The following is a 19,948-nucleotide window of genomic DNA, read 5'->3' as shown; positions in this document are numbered from 1 at the left end:
GAGCATTTTCATTGGGCGATAAAACTACAAGAACTGGCTTTGAGAACTCCAGGGAAGAAGAAATACTTCTTCCTAGTTGAAATGAAAGGCACAACCATTCATAAGCTCAAAATTTAATCATTTCTATTACTTTATAAGAAAATATGGATGTATCCTCATTCATTCTTCTCCCAAGGACAACTGATATCATGTTTTAAAATACAGTCACTGTTCCCTGGCAATCAAGAGATTAAATTTTCAGAAAATGAATAATTAAAAAAAAAACCTGTGTGTGTGTGTGTGTGTGTATATATATATATACGCATAGACATATGCACACGATGTGTTTATAAATAAGTATAAAAAGAAGGAAGACAATACAATTGTGCTACTTGCATGTAGCACCTTTCTCATTTTTTTTTTTTTTTAAAGTTAGCACCTTTATCCTTACAGCTCCGCAGCAGAGGTCTTGAAGACATAAACACCTTTACGCTTGGAGTTGCACAGAGAACTGATTAGTAGCACACCAAGCAATTATTTCAGAGTTTGATAAGGAAACAGAAGAGTAACAGCAACAGAAAAAAAGAAGGAAAAGAAGAAGAAAACCTCAAACCAATGCAAAGCACAGTTCAATCGATGCACTTAAAATAGAAATCAAGATGTAAAAATGCAAATATACTTACAAACTTCAAGCCACAGGATAGATTTTACTCAAAAGTTGTCAATTTTTTCCTTAACCATGTATTTAACATGTTTAATTTTCTACCCACTAAAATGCTTCAGCTACTGCCACTATTAGCACATTGGCTCATTAAATCCTGACATAGTCACACAGACCCTGTGGGTATCTCAACTCCCCCTGAGCCTAAATGAAGACGCGATACCAGGGTTACGTCATTCCTACCTCTGACATATAAATTGGCAGGGGCAGAATAGCGAGTGCCCGCGCTGTTGGTGGCAACACACTCATATTTTCCTTGGTCAGATTCTTCACTCTGTTCGATCTGAAGGGCTCCTGTATGGATATAAAATATATTGCCAAAGAGATGGTCAGAGAAGGCTTTCTCGGTGCAGCAAGCTAAACCTCTTAACAATATGAAAAGCCCTGCACAGGAAGATCCGCTCAACGTCGATTCAATCTCTTGCTAAGGTGCACAGACAGAAAATGATGCGATGAGAAAAACATATAGAGATTATTTCTTTTTTTAAAAAATTTTTTACATCATCAATGCTAGCATAAAAAAAACAATATCTTTTCCCAAGCAAGAATTCTAGTCATAATTAACACGCTTATTTCCTAGACTAATAAAATGAAGATGGGTGAGACTGCTTCAAGGAAGTATGGCTTTTAAATCAAACAAAAGATTAATTTTTGGTTTTGTTTTGTTTCATTTTGGTAACAAAAGTGGCGCAAAAGAGAGATACGCTCAAAAAAAACCAGGCCGGGTTTTCAAGAAAGTCTTCTGCTGAAGAAAGCCAAAAATACGCAGCAAGCACAAAAAAGGCTGCATGAAGCAAAAAAATTAAAATTAGTTAATATATATCATGAAAATATTACTTAAAGAAACAAAACTCCCTTAAGACATGCAGATTTTTAAGAAAAGAAAGACCAGTTTGCCACGACATACAATCATTTATTATGTTTGCTGAAAAACAAAGAGTAGTTGAATTAGAAGGTTTTTTAAAAAACTTAAAAAGCACAGCCTATGCCAGCCCGGAGGGCCAACCAACCACTGCTTGAGGACCTCGAGACGGATCCCCTAAGACACCCATCAAAATCCACCAGTGGGATTAGCAGTGTGGTGTCACAAAACCCCAAGAAAAATACAAAACAAGAATTATAAAAGAAATGCACACTGAGTCAAAGTCTAAAAAACCAGCAATCCACATACCACCAAGAATACTCAGCACCTTTTGTCTCCAGAGCCTGAAGGACAGAAGATCGAAAAATCCAGAAGCGAGTAATCCAAGAAAAAAAGAAGTGGGGGGGAAAAAGCATTGCTGTCAGGTTGTAGGCGAGTGTGATCAGGTGGAAAGGGGAGTCATTCTTTGACTTTTAGGACAGTAAGAGAAAAAAGAATCGAAGAACAAAAGCAAAAACCTTTTGAAAGATAAAGACAAAAAGCAGGTGTTCCAGGCTGTCTTCTGCATGTCTGCCACTGTTCTCCAGACCATCTTGACTTTGGTCCAGAACAAGAACAGCTAAGGAAGAAAAAAAATGATTTTTTTTTTCTCCAGTTGGACAAAAAAAAAAAAAGGAAAAAGAAGAAAAAAAAAAAAAGAAAAAAAAGGAAAAAGGAAGAAGAAGAAAAGGAAAAAAAGAGGGACAGATGGTACGCTGTGACTGGTCTGTGGTCTAAAGACCTGGATATGCTTTCTTTGAAGCATATCACAACTTAAAGAATCATTTTCATAAAGAAAGAAATGAACAAAACAAAGAGAAAAAGAAAAAAGAAAAGAAAAATTCACAAGATGAGAGTCACCAATCGTAACCAAACAGTACAAAGGAAAAATATAACATTGATGGACATTATTGGAATGATTTTGAAAACAGGACAAATATGAGAGTGATGAAAGGACAGAAAGAATGAGTAAGATCATTCTGTGAACGTTAGTTCAGCACTCTTACCTCTTATTGGTGTACCACCTGGGTGGATAATATGAATGCAAATAAGATTAGAAAGAAGAAGCATTAGTACGAGAAGAAGGAGGCTAGGGCTGGGGAGAAGAATTAAATTAGATTTACAGAATTAAATAAGGTCTTAAAAGAAACTTGAATTACTATACTGGTAAAACAGGAATATATTAGATAGTATTATTAGATCATAAAAGCAAGTTGCATTATACCACAGAGGGCAAAGACCACAATAGGCAGCATTGCCTTTCTCAGAGAAGCAACTGAGTTCTTAGGTCTGGGGTCATATAGGGTTAGAATTATATCTTATATGCCTCATAGTCTTTAAAAAAAAAGAACTAAACAATATTTTTAAAGACATAGTTGAGGAAAATACTGGCTAATCTATTTAAGTATATATATAGATATGCATATATATATATACTGTTATAGGAAACACTAAAGAATAACTAGAAACAAACACTGTTCATTGGATATATCTTATGCTACTTACTATGCTACATTTGTGTGCTATAACTTGTGTACTATTTTATTTCTACACAGTGTTCTTACGATAACAGTTCCGTGGATGTGTGTGTGTGTGCGCCACTAAGGAAATCTGGTGTCTACACTGACAGTTAGTAAAATGCATGCCATGCATTTTATTAATAATAATAATAATAATAATCTGAATATGGAAATTAGTGGGGGTGAAGTGCGCTTCAGAACTAAGCACTTACCAATAGATTCTGGAGATTTAAATACGGAGAGAAGAAAGACAGCATAAAAATATTATTATATTCCTTATAATTTGGTACAAATTTTTCAGAGTTAAAGCTTTATATACTAAATCATCTATGTTACATGTGAATAATTAATTCTTTATTTACAATAACAGAATGCTAATCTACACAATTCTGCTGACAACAAGCAAAAGAGGCAGTTAACAAGACGCTTTAACATCACAGGACAGGTCAAAAGCTGAGAATTCTGGGAAGACAGGCAGTTAAACAACTTAGAATTCTGTATCAATATTACTACCAATGCCAAAGTAAACAGCTTACTAGTACACATCCCTGTGAAATTACCTAGGGACAGGCTCTAAAACTTAACAAATTTAGAATTATCTCTACTTTTAATCTAAAGAGAGCAAAGGAATAAACTTGGGATGGGGATGGGAGAGGGAGAAAGGGCAATGGGTAGCGAGAAGGAGAGAGAGGGGGAGAGGGATGGGGGAGGGGGGAGGGGGGGAGGGAGGGGGGGGGAGAGAGAGAGAGAGAGAGAGACAGAGAGAGAGAGAGAGAGAGAGAGAGAGAGAGAGAGAGAGAGGCAAAAGCTGGAGTCTACACCAAAAGCAGACTTCTGTAGATCCAGTCACTGGAGGGTTCAAAAATCTTTGATGTGGACGCACACTACTGTGGCTAGTATGTAGAAAATTCTCACTCATAATAATATTAATAAAAATCCCCTCCTTTCATTGGTACTTTGTAAAGGACTTTATAAAAAAATACATCTGGTTACTCATGAGATAACACTTCGGTGTTTTATGTATTAGTGAAAAGAAAGTAGATGTGCCCAAACTTACTAAACTTTGGTAGTTTGATGAGTTCAAATGCAGAAAAGAGAGAGAAAACACACTTTAATAAAACTGAATCATTTTAGCATTTAATATGAACATTTTTGGTTTTTAATGGATATAACCATTGGAACTCCTTGCAAGTTCTGAATGAAGTCCAATGTTGAAATAAATTTGTTTCAAAAGAAAACAGAGAAATAAGAAAGAAAGAGGAGAAAATGGATCCATCAAATACTGCGGAAGAGCAGTAAATTAAAATATTATCAAAAATGCAGTCACAGCAGTGAGCAATGTGGATTAAACAGAAGCTGCAAAACACAGAGAGGAGAAGAAAGACAGACTCTGAAACGGGCTATGACATCACAAACGTGGACAACACATTAAATAACAGAGAAAGAGAAGAGGGAGAAAAATCAATACCTAAAATTTAAAAATAAATAAAATAAAAATAAAAATAAAGAGAGAGAAAACTAAAAAGAAAAATCAAAATTCTCTAGGAGCTTGTGGAAACAGTAACAAGACCCTACCTGATCGTAACTGCTTAATACGGCCATTGTTGTTGCTTGTGTCGACAGGTAAGAAATCTTTGAACCAAGTGATTTCTGGATCCGGATTCCCACTGGCTGCACAAAGCATGGTGGCAGTGCGTGTACGCTCAACCACCTTCAACTGTGGGCCCATGTCAATGGTAGGGAAGCCCCTGGGAATTTGATCCTCTGCAAGACAAAAGGTGATACAAACATGTTATCAAGTCAGATACCCAAGATTCAAGAGATATTGACCATTAACCTCTCCCATTAACCTCTCATTTGTTGAGAAGCTAACACAAACTAGGTAGCATTGCACTGTTACATTAAGGAACGTTGTTCCTGGCCAGAAGAGTGAACAGTCTAAGGAAGAGGCCAACAGCCTAGCAAAGAGCTCAGACATGTGTGATAAAAACCATGACCAAGGAATGCATCAAGTTCTCTGGGAGCACAGAAGGAGAAGTCACTCTACAGTGTGTGTCTGATGAGGTCAGTGAGCACCAAGAGGAAGCTGTGAAATGAGCCTTTAGGAACAAGGTGAGTTGGCCAGAAAGAAAGGAACGTCAGAAGTACAGGCACTGAGAAGAAAACTTTTCCTTGAGGGAAAACCATTGATCCAAAAGAGCTAGCTGTTCGAGGACATGGGGAACAAGCAGGTTAGCTGGACCAAGCTATCTGTATTCGAATCTGTTATGTTTTTCTTTTCAATTTTAGGTAAAACTCTGTATATTTTTTCACCCAAGCACAGGTTCAACCTGAATGAATTCCTTTGTAGAGAGTTTCAATTAGTCAGAAAAGTACCTGAAAGTCTCCCTTACAATAGAAGAAAAGAACAAAAGCAACTCAAAAACGCAACACAGAGGCATACATACATTCCTTAGGGTAAGAGAATACTTTCTTCCATTCCAAAGGCCTACACCATTTTCAGTCATTAAAAAGTTGAAACTCCTAAATTTTGAATCTTCAACTCATCCAAAGTTCATTTCTCCCTATCCCATATCAAAATTGCCCCAGATCTTAGATCTTGAGAAATTAAAGTCCTCTTAAGTCCCTCAAGCATGACCTACGTTGATACCCTGCATGACCAGCTCTTCCAGTCAGCATTAGAAAGGTATATTCTATTCAAGCATTGAAGGAATTTTAGTTATATGGGTGAGAATTATCTAAATTAGAACTTGGGTGTTTGTTTGAAGACTATTATGAAACATTTTGACGTCCAGTTGGGCCTGGCATTAATGTAATCAACATTCCCTCATGACCTCTGATGAACTGTCATCAGCCACCAATTCCAAAATGACTCTAAAGCACAACCAGTGAGCAAAACAGAAACCATCAGGTGTGGTACCTAGCTTCTACTTGGATGTCTCCCACAATTTCTGGTATGATCTTCTGAGTCTTGCTAAAGATGCACAATTTCAAGGGAAAAGGTTACATTTTGATGACTCCACTGCATTGTTGATCAAATCGATGTGTTCTCCACTCTCTTTATACTTACAGGGTAAACTCAAATCTCCTAAATCTGGCTAGCAAAGTCTTTTAAAATCAGGACCCATTTTTCTCAGCCTCTCATGGATGACCTCCCTCATAGGAAACATTTCTTCTGCCCACAATGAAATTCTCACCACTCCCCAGACAAATCATATCCGATGAGTACACTGTCCATGTATCTAGAAAGCCACACAACCAAAATCACCTTCTTTATAAAGCTTTTCAAAACTCTCTCCAACAGACTTAATCTTTTCCTCCTCATATCAACTGCAGTAGTAAGTATCTAAATCCACTGTCTTGTACTTTATAATTCTCATCAGTTTATCCTTCTGTAATACAAATTTCTCCATGCCTCGCTTGCATCCAAATCCCCTGCCATCAAGCTAGTCTGGGTTGACAGATTTTGAGAGAACTCCAGTGATTTCTAAGCCTAAACATGAATATATCACAGTGATTAAAAAGTTTCCTACTACACATAGTAGAAAACTACTTATGGTACAGAGTTCATCAGAGGAATAGTTCAGAACTAGAGAGAGAGATATGGAATGTGAATAGTAAAAGAATGTCAAAATACTACCAAAGGGCTTCCCTGGTGGCGCAGTGGTTGAGAGTCTGCCTGCTAATGCAGGAGACACGGGTTCGAGCCCTGGTCTGGGAGGATCCCACATGCCGCGGAGCGGCTGGGCCCGTGAGCCACGGCTGCTGGGCCTGCGCGTCTGGAGCCTGTGCCCCGCGGCGGGAGGGGCCGCGGTGGTGAAAGGCCCGCGCACCGCGATGAAGAGCGGTCCCCGCACCGCGATGAAGAGTGGCCCCCGCTTGCCGCAGCTGGAGAAAGCCCTCGCACGAACCGAAGACCCAGCACAGCCAAAAATAAATAAATAAATAAATAAATTAAAAAAAAAAAAAAAAAAAAATACTACCAAAGATTAAAGCTCCCAAGAAAGGGAAGGTATCCTGAACATTAAATCCAGGTTTCTGTAAGAGAAAATCAAGGCGCTAACAGGGAAAAGTAGACTCTGGTTCTCCCAAGGGAGATTTATGAAAAGTCCAAAAGAAGTTGCTGAAGCAGTTGGGTTTGACACATGGATTCACCAGAGAATATTTTCCTGTCCCACCAGCTAATTACGGCCAGAGACTAAAAAAACAGTTAACTTCAATGAGCTACATTTTATTTAAGTTGAAAGATGTGGCTCTTTTGAGGAAGCAGTAGTAATACCTTCCATTTATTTGGATGCTTACACGCTGCCAGCCAAGCCTTGGTCTACAGCGGACAAGTGTCAGAAACAGTGGTTAAGAATGGAATTTCAAGATGATTTTTCAAGGCTCCAAGGGAAGGTTAAAAATTACAGATCAGATAAAGAGCATTTTGCAAATTAGGCTATGCTAATTTTAATACTCTATTCCACTTGAATTTCATCAGACTTTTTTTTTTTAAATGGCTTTAAAGCTTTAGTCAACGTGTGTACATCTAAAGCTTAGTTTTAATGTTATTTGGGAAAAGAAAAAAATAAAGCAAAAAGCTCAATAGCCATTGTACCACACCCATTATATTATTAAACATCTCACTCAGCAGCTATTGGCCCAGAATGCTTCAAAGGATAAAAATAATTTATCTCAAGTGCCCCAAAATCAACTGCACTGCCTTAGACACCTAGAAATGAGTATATGAAAAAGGTCTTATATTTTGTTGTTGTTAATTTCCATATTGAACTTCAGTTAATAAAAAAAATCACCTTGGGACTCCTGAGCTGTTTCTGTCTTTCCCAGGACACTGAGTCACTCCTGTGGCATGTAACTACCAGTTACATCCACATGCATGAACACTGCTCTGCTAGTCATTACTTTTCTTCTACAAGTTCATCTCTCTGAAGAACCACGCCAACATTCTACACCTATCAGCGGCAAATGTCAAAGACTTGAGATTGTTGAGCCACTTACTAAAGGCTCTTACCCAAGAAATTTAGAATTAATAATCATTTATAAGAAATGAAGACCTCACCTTGGGGAGAGCTGACAAAATTGACTTTTGCCCTATGGAAAGCAGTCTAATACATCTGCATGACCTTTCTTTTCCTTCTTAGCTCATAAGGAACACTCCAGAGCCCCACTTCCATCTACACAAGTGTACAACAAAGATAATCTTTCTTGCATACTAATCAGACAAAGGATGTAAAGAGAGCTCCTTTCTTATTTTTAATAAGGGTAATTAAATTCTATCCATCCCCCCCCTTTGCACAGAACCTCTTTTAATGCACTTTCTTCATTAAATTTTCATGAGAAGCATCACAATGTAACAGATTCAAATAGCCAGTGCTGTTACACATTGACAGTTGTGGCTTGTTTCCAATTTGACTGTCAGGTATTTGGCAATAAAACTCAGTATTCAACATAAAATGAACTGTAGAAATAATGAAATTTCTAATTGGTATGCTTATCTCAGTGGGCGTAGATTAGAAGACGTTAATTGCTTTTTTTTTTCACCTCTACATTTATTGGTGATTTTTATTTATTTATTTATTTATGGCTGTGTTGGGTCTTCGTTTCTATGCGAGGGCTTCCTCTAGTTGCGGCGAGCGGGTGCCACTCTTCATCGCGGTGCGCGGGGCCTCTCACTGTCGCGGCCTCTCTTGTTGTGGAGCACAGGCTCCAGACGCGCAGGCTCAGTAGTTGTGGCTCACGGGCCTAGTTGCTCCGCGGCATGTGGGATCTTCCCAGACCAGGGCTCGAACCCGTGTCCCCTGCATTGGCAGGCAGATTCTCAACCACTGCACCACCAGGGAAGCCCCTATTGGTGATTTATATAAAACTGCCTTGGCCATTTGATAACATCAATTTTGATAGCTCATCAAATGTATAGTACCATGAACTTGAGAAAAAAAAAATCAATACCCTTTATATGTTAACCACACAAACTTTTACAGGAAAATACAGAATCAAAAATTAACAAATTGTCTTAATGTTAGTAGCTTTAAACTTTTACACAGGTGAAAAGAAAAGCATTTTGTCCTATTCATTAATGTGTTCATTAAGCTTTAAAATGCCTTACTTATTACTGTTCCATATTAATATTCAATCATGCAGGATTAGCTACTAATTCATCAACAATTTAAATCAGACTTGACCTTCACAAAGCCATTTGGTCCGTCATTTTGAGAGGCCATTAAAGGGCAGATTACTACATACTTGTGCGTAGTGAATCGTAGAAGTCATACATATTTTGTTTGGAATGGCAGCTATAATAGACCTGGAAATATAGCATATTCTTTGAACCTGTTTGGGGTCTTAATAAAACATGCTGATATGAAACTTTCAGTTCCATTAAGGAAAGAGAAAAATGAACCTCAGCATTTTTCAGAGTCAACTTCCCATTGCTGTAAAACTTTTGTTAATAACCCCTAACCTCTCCAGGACATAAAGGAATGTACAGGGAAAATAGCCCGACTTTGTTTTGTAGGGAGTTATACTTTAGATATCTGGGAATGATAAATAGCTTTTGCATAATTTGCTCAAACTACTTTCATTGTTCATCCATAAACAATTTTAGTGATGCTTTATTTTTGCTCCAATTCCACAAAACTCAACCTCTCTTATTTGATAGGAAACACAAAACTAAATTGCCTACTAAGGCCACAGTCTCCTTCCAAGGTGGCCCTAAGCAGTTCCTCTTGCCTAATCTTGCTAGGATTCAGTGAGTTCAATCAGACAGGTGCTTTGACTCTGGTCCCAAAAGATTTAAAGAAGTTTTCAATAAAGGACCATTGGTCATGATGCCACATTTCCAATTTTTCAGATTTATAGCAAACATGTTTATGAAGAAAAATCATGTCAATTATATCAACAGTATGCTCTTCCAAAAGAATTATTAAAAGATGTGAATCTGGAGAAAGAGAGAAGCTTTTAAAAAAATTTTTTTTCCTTGGAGAACTCATCCCTCTGAATCACCTTCCTGAGGACCAAACAGTTCATAGTGGCTCTTGTTTAAAAGCTTTCAAAGCTCACAGAGGGCAGGGCTATATGTTACTTCCTTTTTAACCATTACCGTATTCAATAAACACTTGCAATTAGACATATTTAGGAAATTTGGGCAACCATTTCTGCATTTATTCATGTGACATCTCTGAATTCCTACTGGGCTTATTTAATGGCATCTTTTTAAGCTTAATTTAATTTAATCCTATTCTATTCTATTCTATCCTATTCATATTTTTGGCTGTATTGCATGGCATGTGGGACCTTACTTCCCTGACCAGGGATCGAACCTGTGCCCCCTGCAGTGGAAGTGCGGATTCCCAACCACAGGACCACCAGGGAAGTGAAGTCCTAACGGCACCTTTTTAAACAGTTAATCATTCTTTAATTGTCCTGTGGCTACAGATTGGGTCTCCCCAATTTAAATATAAGTCTAAGAGGCAAAACTATCCTTTAGTAAGTGTCTTACGTAGTATTAAACTTATAAATTCACAAAAATACTTGTTAATGATGGCTTTCTTCATTTTTATAGTCATAGGTTTTATTTAATTAGCAAACGACTTTCATCATTTGAGATGTGCAATTTATGCTTTCTTTAATTTAGTGCAGTTGCTACACTAGAAACACACAACTCAGTTCCTGCTTTCTTAATTTTACAGGAAGCCTTCCCTCATATACTGGTTGTAAGTGCCTACAAGTCAAAATGGCAACCTCATAACAAAACCTTAAGTGTGAACACAATGAAACTTAAAAGAACACAATGGAATATGTACCTCTACTCTGCTATCCTATCTTTAGAATAATGGGATTGTTAATGTTCAAACTAATGATAACATCCAAGTGAATCACTCAGTTGCATGTTGAGGCAGACATTCTGGGTTTTCTTTCACTGCCAGGAGCAAAAATTTCTCAGTGGCTGGATATCTTGAAGCTTTAGGCATTCATGATGTAATCTTACAGAAGCACAACTAATTTTTTTTTTTCTTTTTGAAGGATGAAAGAATTGCATAAGGGAAGTTTTTCTTAACATAAGTCAAATATTAGATGGATAGTATGAAGAATATTTTCTTAAATAAAGTACTATACCCTTTAAATATGTTGAAAGGCATGCTTACCTGTTAGAGATACAGTACTACCTAAGAGTAAAAATCCTTTCGAAAAATGTAAATATGTTGGTCTTAAGATGGTCAGTAAGAAAGTATCTTCATATTTATGAAAGTTGCATTACAATAAAAGAAAAAGACCTTTTAAACTACGAGTTTAAAAAAATCTACTGGGGGACTTCCTGGTGGTGAAGTGGTTAAGAATCCACCTGCCAATTTAGGGGACATGGGTTGGATCCTCGGTCGGGGAGGATCCCACATGCCGCAGAGCAACTAAGGCCGTGTGCCACAAGTACTGAGCCTGAGCTCTAGAGCCCGCGAGCCACAACTACTGAAGCCCGTGTGCCCTAGAGCCCGGGCACAGCAACGAAGAGTAGCCCCGCTCTCCGCAACTAGAGAAAGCCCACGTGCAGCAATAAAGACCCAACGCAGCCAAAAATAAAAAAAATAAAAAATAATAAAAAAATCTGGACAGGGTGAGATGGGGGGTGGGGGGGCGGGAGGGAGGTCCAAGAGGGAGGGGATATGGGTATACATGTGGCTGATTTGCTTCGTTGTACAGCAGAAGCTAACACGACATTGTAAAGCAATTATACTCCAAAAAAAAAAAAAATCTACTGGACTGTCAATAGATCATCACTCATTCTATAGATATTTACTGAAAGCCTTCTTTGTGCCAAGACTGGGCCAGGCCCCGGGTATGAAGTAATCTAGAGAATCTCTATATTGTTGTGATTTAATTGTATCTGTAGGATAATTAGATTCTTTGGGAGTAAAAATAGTACCCAGCTCATAGATGGAGGATTGAATGGGATAATGCATTAAATGTGCCTGGTGCTGCCTGGCACTAGTGCCTGGCATCTAGTAAAATATTAGCATATATGTACTTACTCTATCCCAAGCTCCCACAAAAGATTTAAATAGAACAGAGGCAAGTGACTCTAAAGCTTGATATAACAAGAGCTGCAGCAATAAACTGTAAATGGGAAAAATATTCTACGGGAATCATAAAGAAACAGGGATTATATAGAAATGCAAGTGAATTTAGAGGGTAGTATATGTGCCAAGTAACCTCTTAAAAGCTAGTAAAAGCCCTCATTTCTCACTCTGAACAAGATTTTAGGCTTTTTGATTAATCAACAACACAAACAGCACAAATAAAACAAATCATATTGTCATCTGATTTGTTCCCCAAAACAAACTTAAAAAATAACACTAAATATTTGGGACAGCAAAGCTTTGTTGTGAATGACTGAAAACACTGAAACTATCTGAGACTTATTAGGGTCGCTTGAGGTAGGCAAGGGTGGTATAATAATTACCATTTTCTGTAGACACAAAACAAAGACTCAGCAAAATTGTTACTTTGTCTCAGTCATACATACAGCAGAAAATTCTTTTAAATCTTTTAACTCTAGATTTGGTGTATTTTTACTTCATCATGTTTCCTCTATGCCAATTGCTGTTCTTTGAATAAGTATTCATCATGAACAGTGATAGAACTCTTAATCAGAGTCAACTCATAATGGAAGACACAACAAAAATAATTCTAAATACTTGGTCACCTTTTACTTTTTAAGCAGAAAGGACTAAAGTTTCATGGGATGTAATAATAATTTTAAAACACTTTTACATAACGAAAAGATTCATCCTTTAATATGTATCAATTGACTTCTCATTTTTTAGCACAGGTTCCAGGTAGGACAGAATTCTGCCATGTATGTTAGCCAATAAAATGTGGATGAGAAATGGAATTATGAAAAGGATGATAAATGTCAAATAACTTCCCTAAGGGGCTCAAGTTCAGCCTGTGCCTATGTCTTTAACCCTTCTGTAATTTCTATTTCATTATCTAGGAAGGGCTATAAATGGCAGGACTTCTGCTTTGAGCAGACACCCAAAGACAGTACACAGACCAGAGAAGTAGACAGAAGCAGATTCAGCATATCAACCCTATAACCTGACACCACACAGGGGTCTCCTCTGTAATATGGGACCAATAATGACTACCCCAAATGGCTTCATCTGGGAAAGGAGACAGATCCATGTCTCAGAGGCTGGAAGGCTGAGGGGTTAGTAGTTGGAGTATTTGCTGCTTTGTTGAACAGCAAATGAGTTTTCAAGTCATTATCTTTCAGAATAAACCACGCTATCAGGCTACAAACAAGAACCGTTTCTTTCCAGAATTCAATCCCTGAAGAGGGGAAAAAACATCTATTATTCTTTTCTTAAAGAACACAGTGTAAATAAAGCTTTTATTTTCACCATTCTAGATGGCAGCAGGGTATAATTTGTACTGTTCTGACATCATGACCGTATTATTCAAAATCAATCTTCCTGCAGGTGAATTGAATAAGGGGCTGAAAACAGAAAAGTAAAAGGGAAAGAAAGAAAAGTTAAATCAACGTTTTCTAGCAAAGTTAGGTTCCTGGGCCATTATCAAAATGATATGCATATGAATGAAACTGAAAAATATATATATAAAGTGGTTTCTAATTATAAGTCAGAGGCTACTCTAAGTCAGAAAGAAAATATCAAAAGCAGGAGGAAACTGCCAGTTAATAAATGATATTCCAAATGAAATAATAAATATAAGGTCTGGTCCCCCAAAATAATTATGAACAAGATACGAAGAATTTTTAGTCCAAGATCCTCTTTGCAAGTTATTATGTACAGATGGCTATGCTTGTCTTAATATGGCCATAAATCAATCAGAGAAGCTTTTATTTCAGACTGGATTAAGGTATCTCTTAAGGGCAGTTACTGGGTATAAGGGTCTCCGAAGATTTATCATAAAATTATGCCATACAAGAATAGGAAATTAGACATTGATGAGCTGATAGGAGTCTCATTAGCAGCTACTAAATATTCAGCATACTAACCAGCAACCCACAGAGTATTCCAGAGCAAAAGCTCCATTTTCTGAAATAGTCTTCACATATGCAGGAGGTTGTAAGGCATTCTTGGCAGAGAGTAAAGCAAATTTATTTAGAAGCAACGTATGCAATTATCCTATAAATCGCAAAGTAATGTCTACTGTCTGTGTAGCAGAACACAAACTCATTGAGATTAAATTATCATTTGTATGAATGTGGTAGCTGCAATTTCACATGGCATTATGTTAACCCCCATTGTTGTTAGTGTTTGGCCTTAGCAAATGATCATACTCTTTGTGATCTAAAATTCATTGAGGGGTGGGGGAGGGGAGGAGGTCTATTAATATTTGGATATCTAAGTAAATATTTAGAAATCAGGGTTATGCATTTATCCTTGGGAATAAATAACTCACTAAAAATCCAATAACATCTATTTTCACAAAGCTCACTGCTTTCTATTAATTTATTTTTACTAACAAGCTGGTGTCATGATACTTATCCCATACATTGTCCAAATTTTTCCCTATTTTGTATATTAACCACTTTACATAAATTAATATTTAAATCATACCATGAAGTTTTTTAAGAAAAAAAAAGGAAAAATGCATAATAGAGCTAAGGGTCAAGAATTTAATTCCCGTTCTTCTTTGTTTGTTTGTTTTTAGAAAGAGACAAAGAATAGTAAACATGGAAAGAGAACTGGATTTGGCTCCTGCCTCCACTATTTGCTGGCTTTGTAACAGTTAGGAATTCTAGTGAGCTCAAAACAAATAAAGCCAAGGAAAACATTCATCCTGGCTGCCTCCCTGTATTGTGGTGAATGTAAATAAAAATAAATAAAATGTTTATGCAATCAAATTTTTCATAAATAAGAAAACTAGAATGAACCATGTGGTTTTGGGTTGGACTTGGAGGTACTGGTATGAACTCATGGTTTTAAAAGTATACATATTGATATAGAAATAAATGTAATTGTAAATGAGTGTGCATATACACACGTACATACACTCCTTATATAAGCTTACTAAACACATCTTCCCTAGCTGTGTGACTCGAGAGAAGCTAGGAGCAGCCATACCCAATAGAAATGGCCATACCTAGTATCTAGGTCTTGGTTTCTAAATATGACTCTCTAGTGAGAAGAAACAGAGCTCCTTGGAGGAACGACTAATTCCACCCAGCACTGGGACAAGGAAAGTACAAGATGTACCTGGAATATGTGTAGTACATGGAAGTACTCAAAGAATGACAGGGGCATGTTCAAAGGACAAAGAAGCTTGAAGGGGTTCTCATTAGCCAAATGTGGGACCATTTGAACAATAACAACAAAAAATAATGAAGAAAAAACAATATCACCACATTATAAAACATTAAATAGATAAAAAGACATGAGTCTATACTGATATAAAAGAATAAATGAATAAATTGAAAAGTTTCAGCAAGAATGGCGTATTGGCATAGTCTGTAAGTAACTCCTGCCATGAATTTATTAAATATAAAGGAAAAGAGTAACTCTATGACAGAGAAGCCTCACAGAAACAGCCTTGATCAAGACACCAACATTAACAATATCAATGATGGGATAAATCAAATTCATGTGCTGAAAATAACATAGCATCACTTCTATGATATTTGCTATAGACTAAATCTTTGTGCTTCTCCAAAATCCATATGTTTAATCCTAGCACCCAATGTGATGGTATTTAGAGGTGGGGCCTTTGGGAGGTGATTAGGTCATGAGGGCACAGCCTGTATGAATGGGATTAATGCCCCTCTAAAAGAGGCCCCAGAGACATCTCTGCCCCCTCCATGTGAGGACACAGCGTAAAGAAGATGCTCTATGAGCTAGGAAGTGGGCTCTCATCAGACACAGAACTATGAGAAATAAATATCTGTTGTTCATAAGTCACCCAGTCTATGGTATTTTGTTATAGCATTCTGAACGAACTAATATAATATTACTGCCAAAGATTCATAATCTAAATATGATGAGTAAACATCAGCAAAACCCCAAATAAGAACATTTTATGAAATAACAGCCTTGTTATCTTCAAAACTATCAAGAATGCCAAAGGAAGACTGAGGAACTCTTGCAGATTGACAAAGGCAAAGTGTAATTTTGAACTAAAGCCTTTGAAGACATTTAGAGAAATGTGAATAGGGACAGTTGATGAAACCTAAATGGGACAATGCTGAAATGTAGTATGAGGTGAATGGGGTCTGAGAATTACACGGTTATGATGCATCAATGTTTACTTCCTGATGTGGATGGTTGAAACTACAGAACGTCCTTGTCTGGAGGAAATACAGGTACCTAAGGGTGGCAGGTATCGTGTCGGCAATTTACAAATAATTCAGGAAAAATAAGTTCTTTGTGTTTTTAGTTTCCATTTTTTTATACAATTGAGACGGTTTCAAATTTTAAAATCATGTAAGTAAATTATTATAATTACTTTACGTTACTTAAATGAGATTTTATAAGTCTTTAGATTATCTTATTAATATCTTAGTTGTGCAAGATTTATTCCCAAAGCTTCTGCATAGCTGCACGTCGCAGGCATTTTTGTCCCAACTCTGAAAAATATTCCCAAATACGTACTTCATTAGAGGCCCCCTTGAATACAGATTAACTAAATGACATTTCAACTGTTATCAAATTTCTAACAATAATAATAGCAAAAAACTTTTAGATCTGAAAATATGTAAATTCCTATAAAACTAAGACTTAGAAATATTTAATTATCAACCAAATGAACAACATTTGGTAATAATTCAAGAGTAAGGCTCAAGCTCATGAAAAAAAAATGTAGAGAAATCAATACTCTAAAGGAAAAATTTCACAGTTATGATTTTTGTTTAGAGAAGTGAAAATGTGAAGTGGATAGATGCTTTATTAATTTTCTTCCCAAGTGTCTGAGAAAGTTTAAGATAGAAGGTGAGCTTTTTGGTAAGTTTCCTTCCAACTAAAATATTGTCAACTTGACTTAAACCCCAAAATTGCTTCAGAAATACAAGAGTTGTTTCTTAAGCCAGGCTTTTGAAATTTTTCAGAAATCTACCTTCCCCCTTCGCTCCACCTCTTCACAGTTCTCCCCCTGGACCTACAACACAGTGAAGACAAATGTTTGTCATCCTGTTGTCCTTAACGATTTATGGGAATGGGGGCAAGAGAAGCAAGCACAAAAATAACATGATTCAGATATGTCTAAATACATTTTCTGAAGAGAACATTTCATCATTTAACTCCATTCGGTAGCATTTCTCATAGTTTTGAAGGCAAACTATGGCTGGTATTTATCTGAAGGGAGAAGACAGATTCTGCAAACAGAGGTAATGGCAGTTTTATTGGGGGGGGGTATTGCGGAAAAAAAAATATGGTGTTTCACTGTAAAGAATGAAAACTACAAGAGCACATGAATAAACCTTTAAAACAGAACTTGTGTTTCAAGAATGTATTATATATCTATGGAGGAAATCTCCCCCTAAATAGAAATAATTTTCTATTTCTATGTCAAAAGTGAGCCTGAATTTAACAGCAAAGAATTACCGAAAAGAACTACTTATATTTGTCAGTCTTAAGTCTTTGGACTCACAAGTTGTCAATATACGAAAACTGCCCAAAGAAATATAACTATGTTTTCCCTTTTTTTTCAATTTTTGAGCTTTTCTCTCTCTTGATATAAACTTACCAAATAAAGTAATACTATACCTAAATGCAAACATAGGATACACAATTATTCAATAATTTTGAAATATCACAAATAATACACTGCTACTCAGTGGAAGCTCAGACATCTGGAAACTAACCAAATAGAAGAAAAACGATCCAAAATGGCCAAAATCACCACCAAAAAGTACATGAATGAAATCTCATAGTCTTTGCTCCTAGAAGAGATATCAGGCTTCCATATATAAAATTCGAAAGGCTTGACTTTCTTCAATAGAGGTTAAACTCAGCAAATTAGAAAAAGGGTTGCAGGCAAAGCTGATGAGGTACATGCATCTGAGGCACCTATGTAACAGCACATGTCCCTGGAGGTTGGACTCTTTTCTTCACCAGTACAGGTGCCCCGGGGTGGAGCACAGCACCGACCACAAAGTAACCGTATCTGCCAAATGAGTAGTGACCCATCTTTACCTTCAGGAACTGATGGAAGGGGCTGGTATATTAAGCCATTTGCTTCCCTACGTGCTTTGTCTCAGGGTGAAGGCAAGAAAGGACTGTGTCTGCCTACACACGTGAGCTCAGCACCCTCACTATCAATGTGGCAGGTGCTCCCTGGGCATCAGTCTAGAATGGGATGGAGATACCCATAGATTTGCCTGTTTTCCCCACCAACAACTCAATCCCTGCAAACTGAAGACAGCTGAGCATGCCAGGGGAGTTTCTCTCTAGCCACAGAAGAAACTCACTAAATATCAGAGTATGACAGTGAATGCCTTTGAATAAAAGGTAAAGTAATTTGAGTTTTACTCCTATGAAGACATGCCATTAAGACCCGCTTTAAAAATAACTCATAGTTGTTGCATTTCAATATGCTACACGCCAATTAAATAGATACAAGTTTCCAATGACAAGATACTCACTAGTGATACAATAAACCTTTTTCTTACATACTGAAAACAACCCAGAGTTGTTCATTTTCATTTAGTTGCAAGAGACTGACATATTGTTATAAATTTAGGAAACATACAATCTCTAATTCCTTAACAAAGTGACAGCAACTTGACAAGTGAAAAAGTTATCTCAGCCTTGAATTCACTGGCATAGAAAGCCAACCTATCCTGCAGTTCTTCCCACAGCACAAGTGGATGGTTTTATGTTTACTGCAAGATGAATGCTCTTTCAATTGCTCAGTGATAATGGCTATAAGGCTGCTGAGCAAATAATGTGTGTGCATTTGCTAAAGGAAGTGAGAACTGTATTTCAGCCACTGATCCCTAAAATAACCAGTGTAATTTAGGTGCTTATTGTTATAAAGATAAAATAATACACAATACAGCTTTGTAAAATGTACATGATATGTTTCATGGGCAAATTATAATCAAATTGGCAAATTTTATAGTTTTCCAGGAATTAACTCAGAAGCATATAAAATATAATCAAGAGTGTTTGTCCAGTGAAAGACATTTTCCATTTTGGTTTTGCTAATGGCTATCATAGCCTTAGCCTCTGGTGCTGGTGACTTGGGTTTGAAAGTTCATAGATTTCCATTTACTGAGAACCAATTGGGCACAGCATAGGAACTTTTATGTTGAAATCCCGACAGATCTGCTCCTTTGCCAATAGCGGTTAAGTCACACAATAAAGCCAATCTTTGGTGACTCTCATGTAAGCCTAAGCTACTTTCCTGAAACATGGTGAGTGAGGTTCTAGAAAAAAACTTTCTGGGATATCAATTTTCTTGAAGGGTTTTAATATGATAGAGATTTAAGAACATTCTAGCACACACAATCATAGTTTTTAAATGTTTCCCTCTTCTGTTGTAAGGAAAAAAAATGCAGCAGAAGATTTAAGACTAGGTTGGCCCATCCTCACCTCTCTTTCACTCTCAGACATACATTCTTTCTTCTTATTTTGAATTCATTTCCTGGCAGGGAAGATAATATTTGTTTTTTTTTCTTTTTTCTTTTTTGTAATTTGGCTGTGCTGTGCAGCTTGTGGGATCTTAGTTCCCCAACCAGGGATGGAACTCGGGCCCCAGCAGTGAAAGCATCAAATCCTAACCACTGGACCACCAGGGAATTTCCGATAATATTTGTCTTAATACTTATATTCCACCCCTGTCAAAGAGCCTAATGTTTGTTCAAACATA

General features: G+C 37.0%; 1 protein-coding gene across 16 annotated transcripts in view; it reads right to left on the bottom strand.

Annotated features, from left to right (window-relative positions):
• The window catches only part of PTPRD (protein tyrosine phosphatase receptor type D), a 530,039-nt gene that overhangs the window by 193,579 nt on the left and 316,512 nt on the right, over positions 1 to 19,948 (bottom strand). For 9 of the 16 annotated variants that reach the window (XM_057548419.1, XM_057548421.1, XM_057548420.1 and 6 more), the window contains exons 5-7: positions 4,697 to 4,885; positions 2,609 to 2,626; positions 884 to 994 (exon numbers count right to left, since the gene is read on the bottom strand). In XM_057548419.1, coding sequence (XP_057404402.1) covers positions 884 to 994; positions 2,609 to 2,626; positions 4,697 to 4,885 — 318 coding nt within the window. The remainder of the gene's footprint in view (positions 1 to 883; positions 995 to 2,608; positions 2,627 to 4,696; positions 4,886 to 19,948) is intronic. The other 7 variants (XM_057548422.1, XM_057548435.1, XM_057548426.1 and 4 more) reach the window with 1 other exon arrangement.

This window comes from Balaenoptera acutorostrata, chromosome 6 (genome assembly GCF_949987535.1).
Source record: "Balaenoptera acutorostrata chromosome 6, mBalAcu1.1, whole genome shotgun sequence".
NCBI lineage: Eukaryota > Metazoa > Chordata > Mammalia > Artiodactyla > Balaenopteridae > Balaenoptera > Balaenoptera acutorostrata.
Note: the sequence above shows the minus strand (reverse complement) of the source record. Positions and strands in the feature narration are given on the sequence as shown.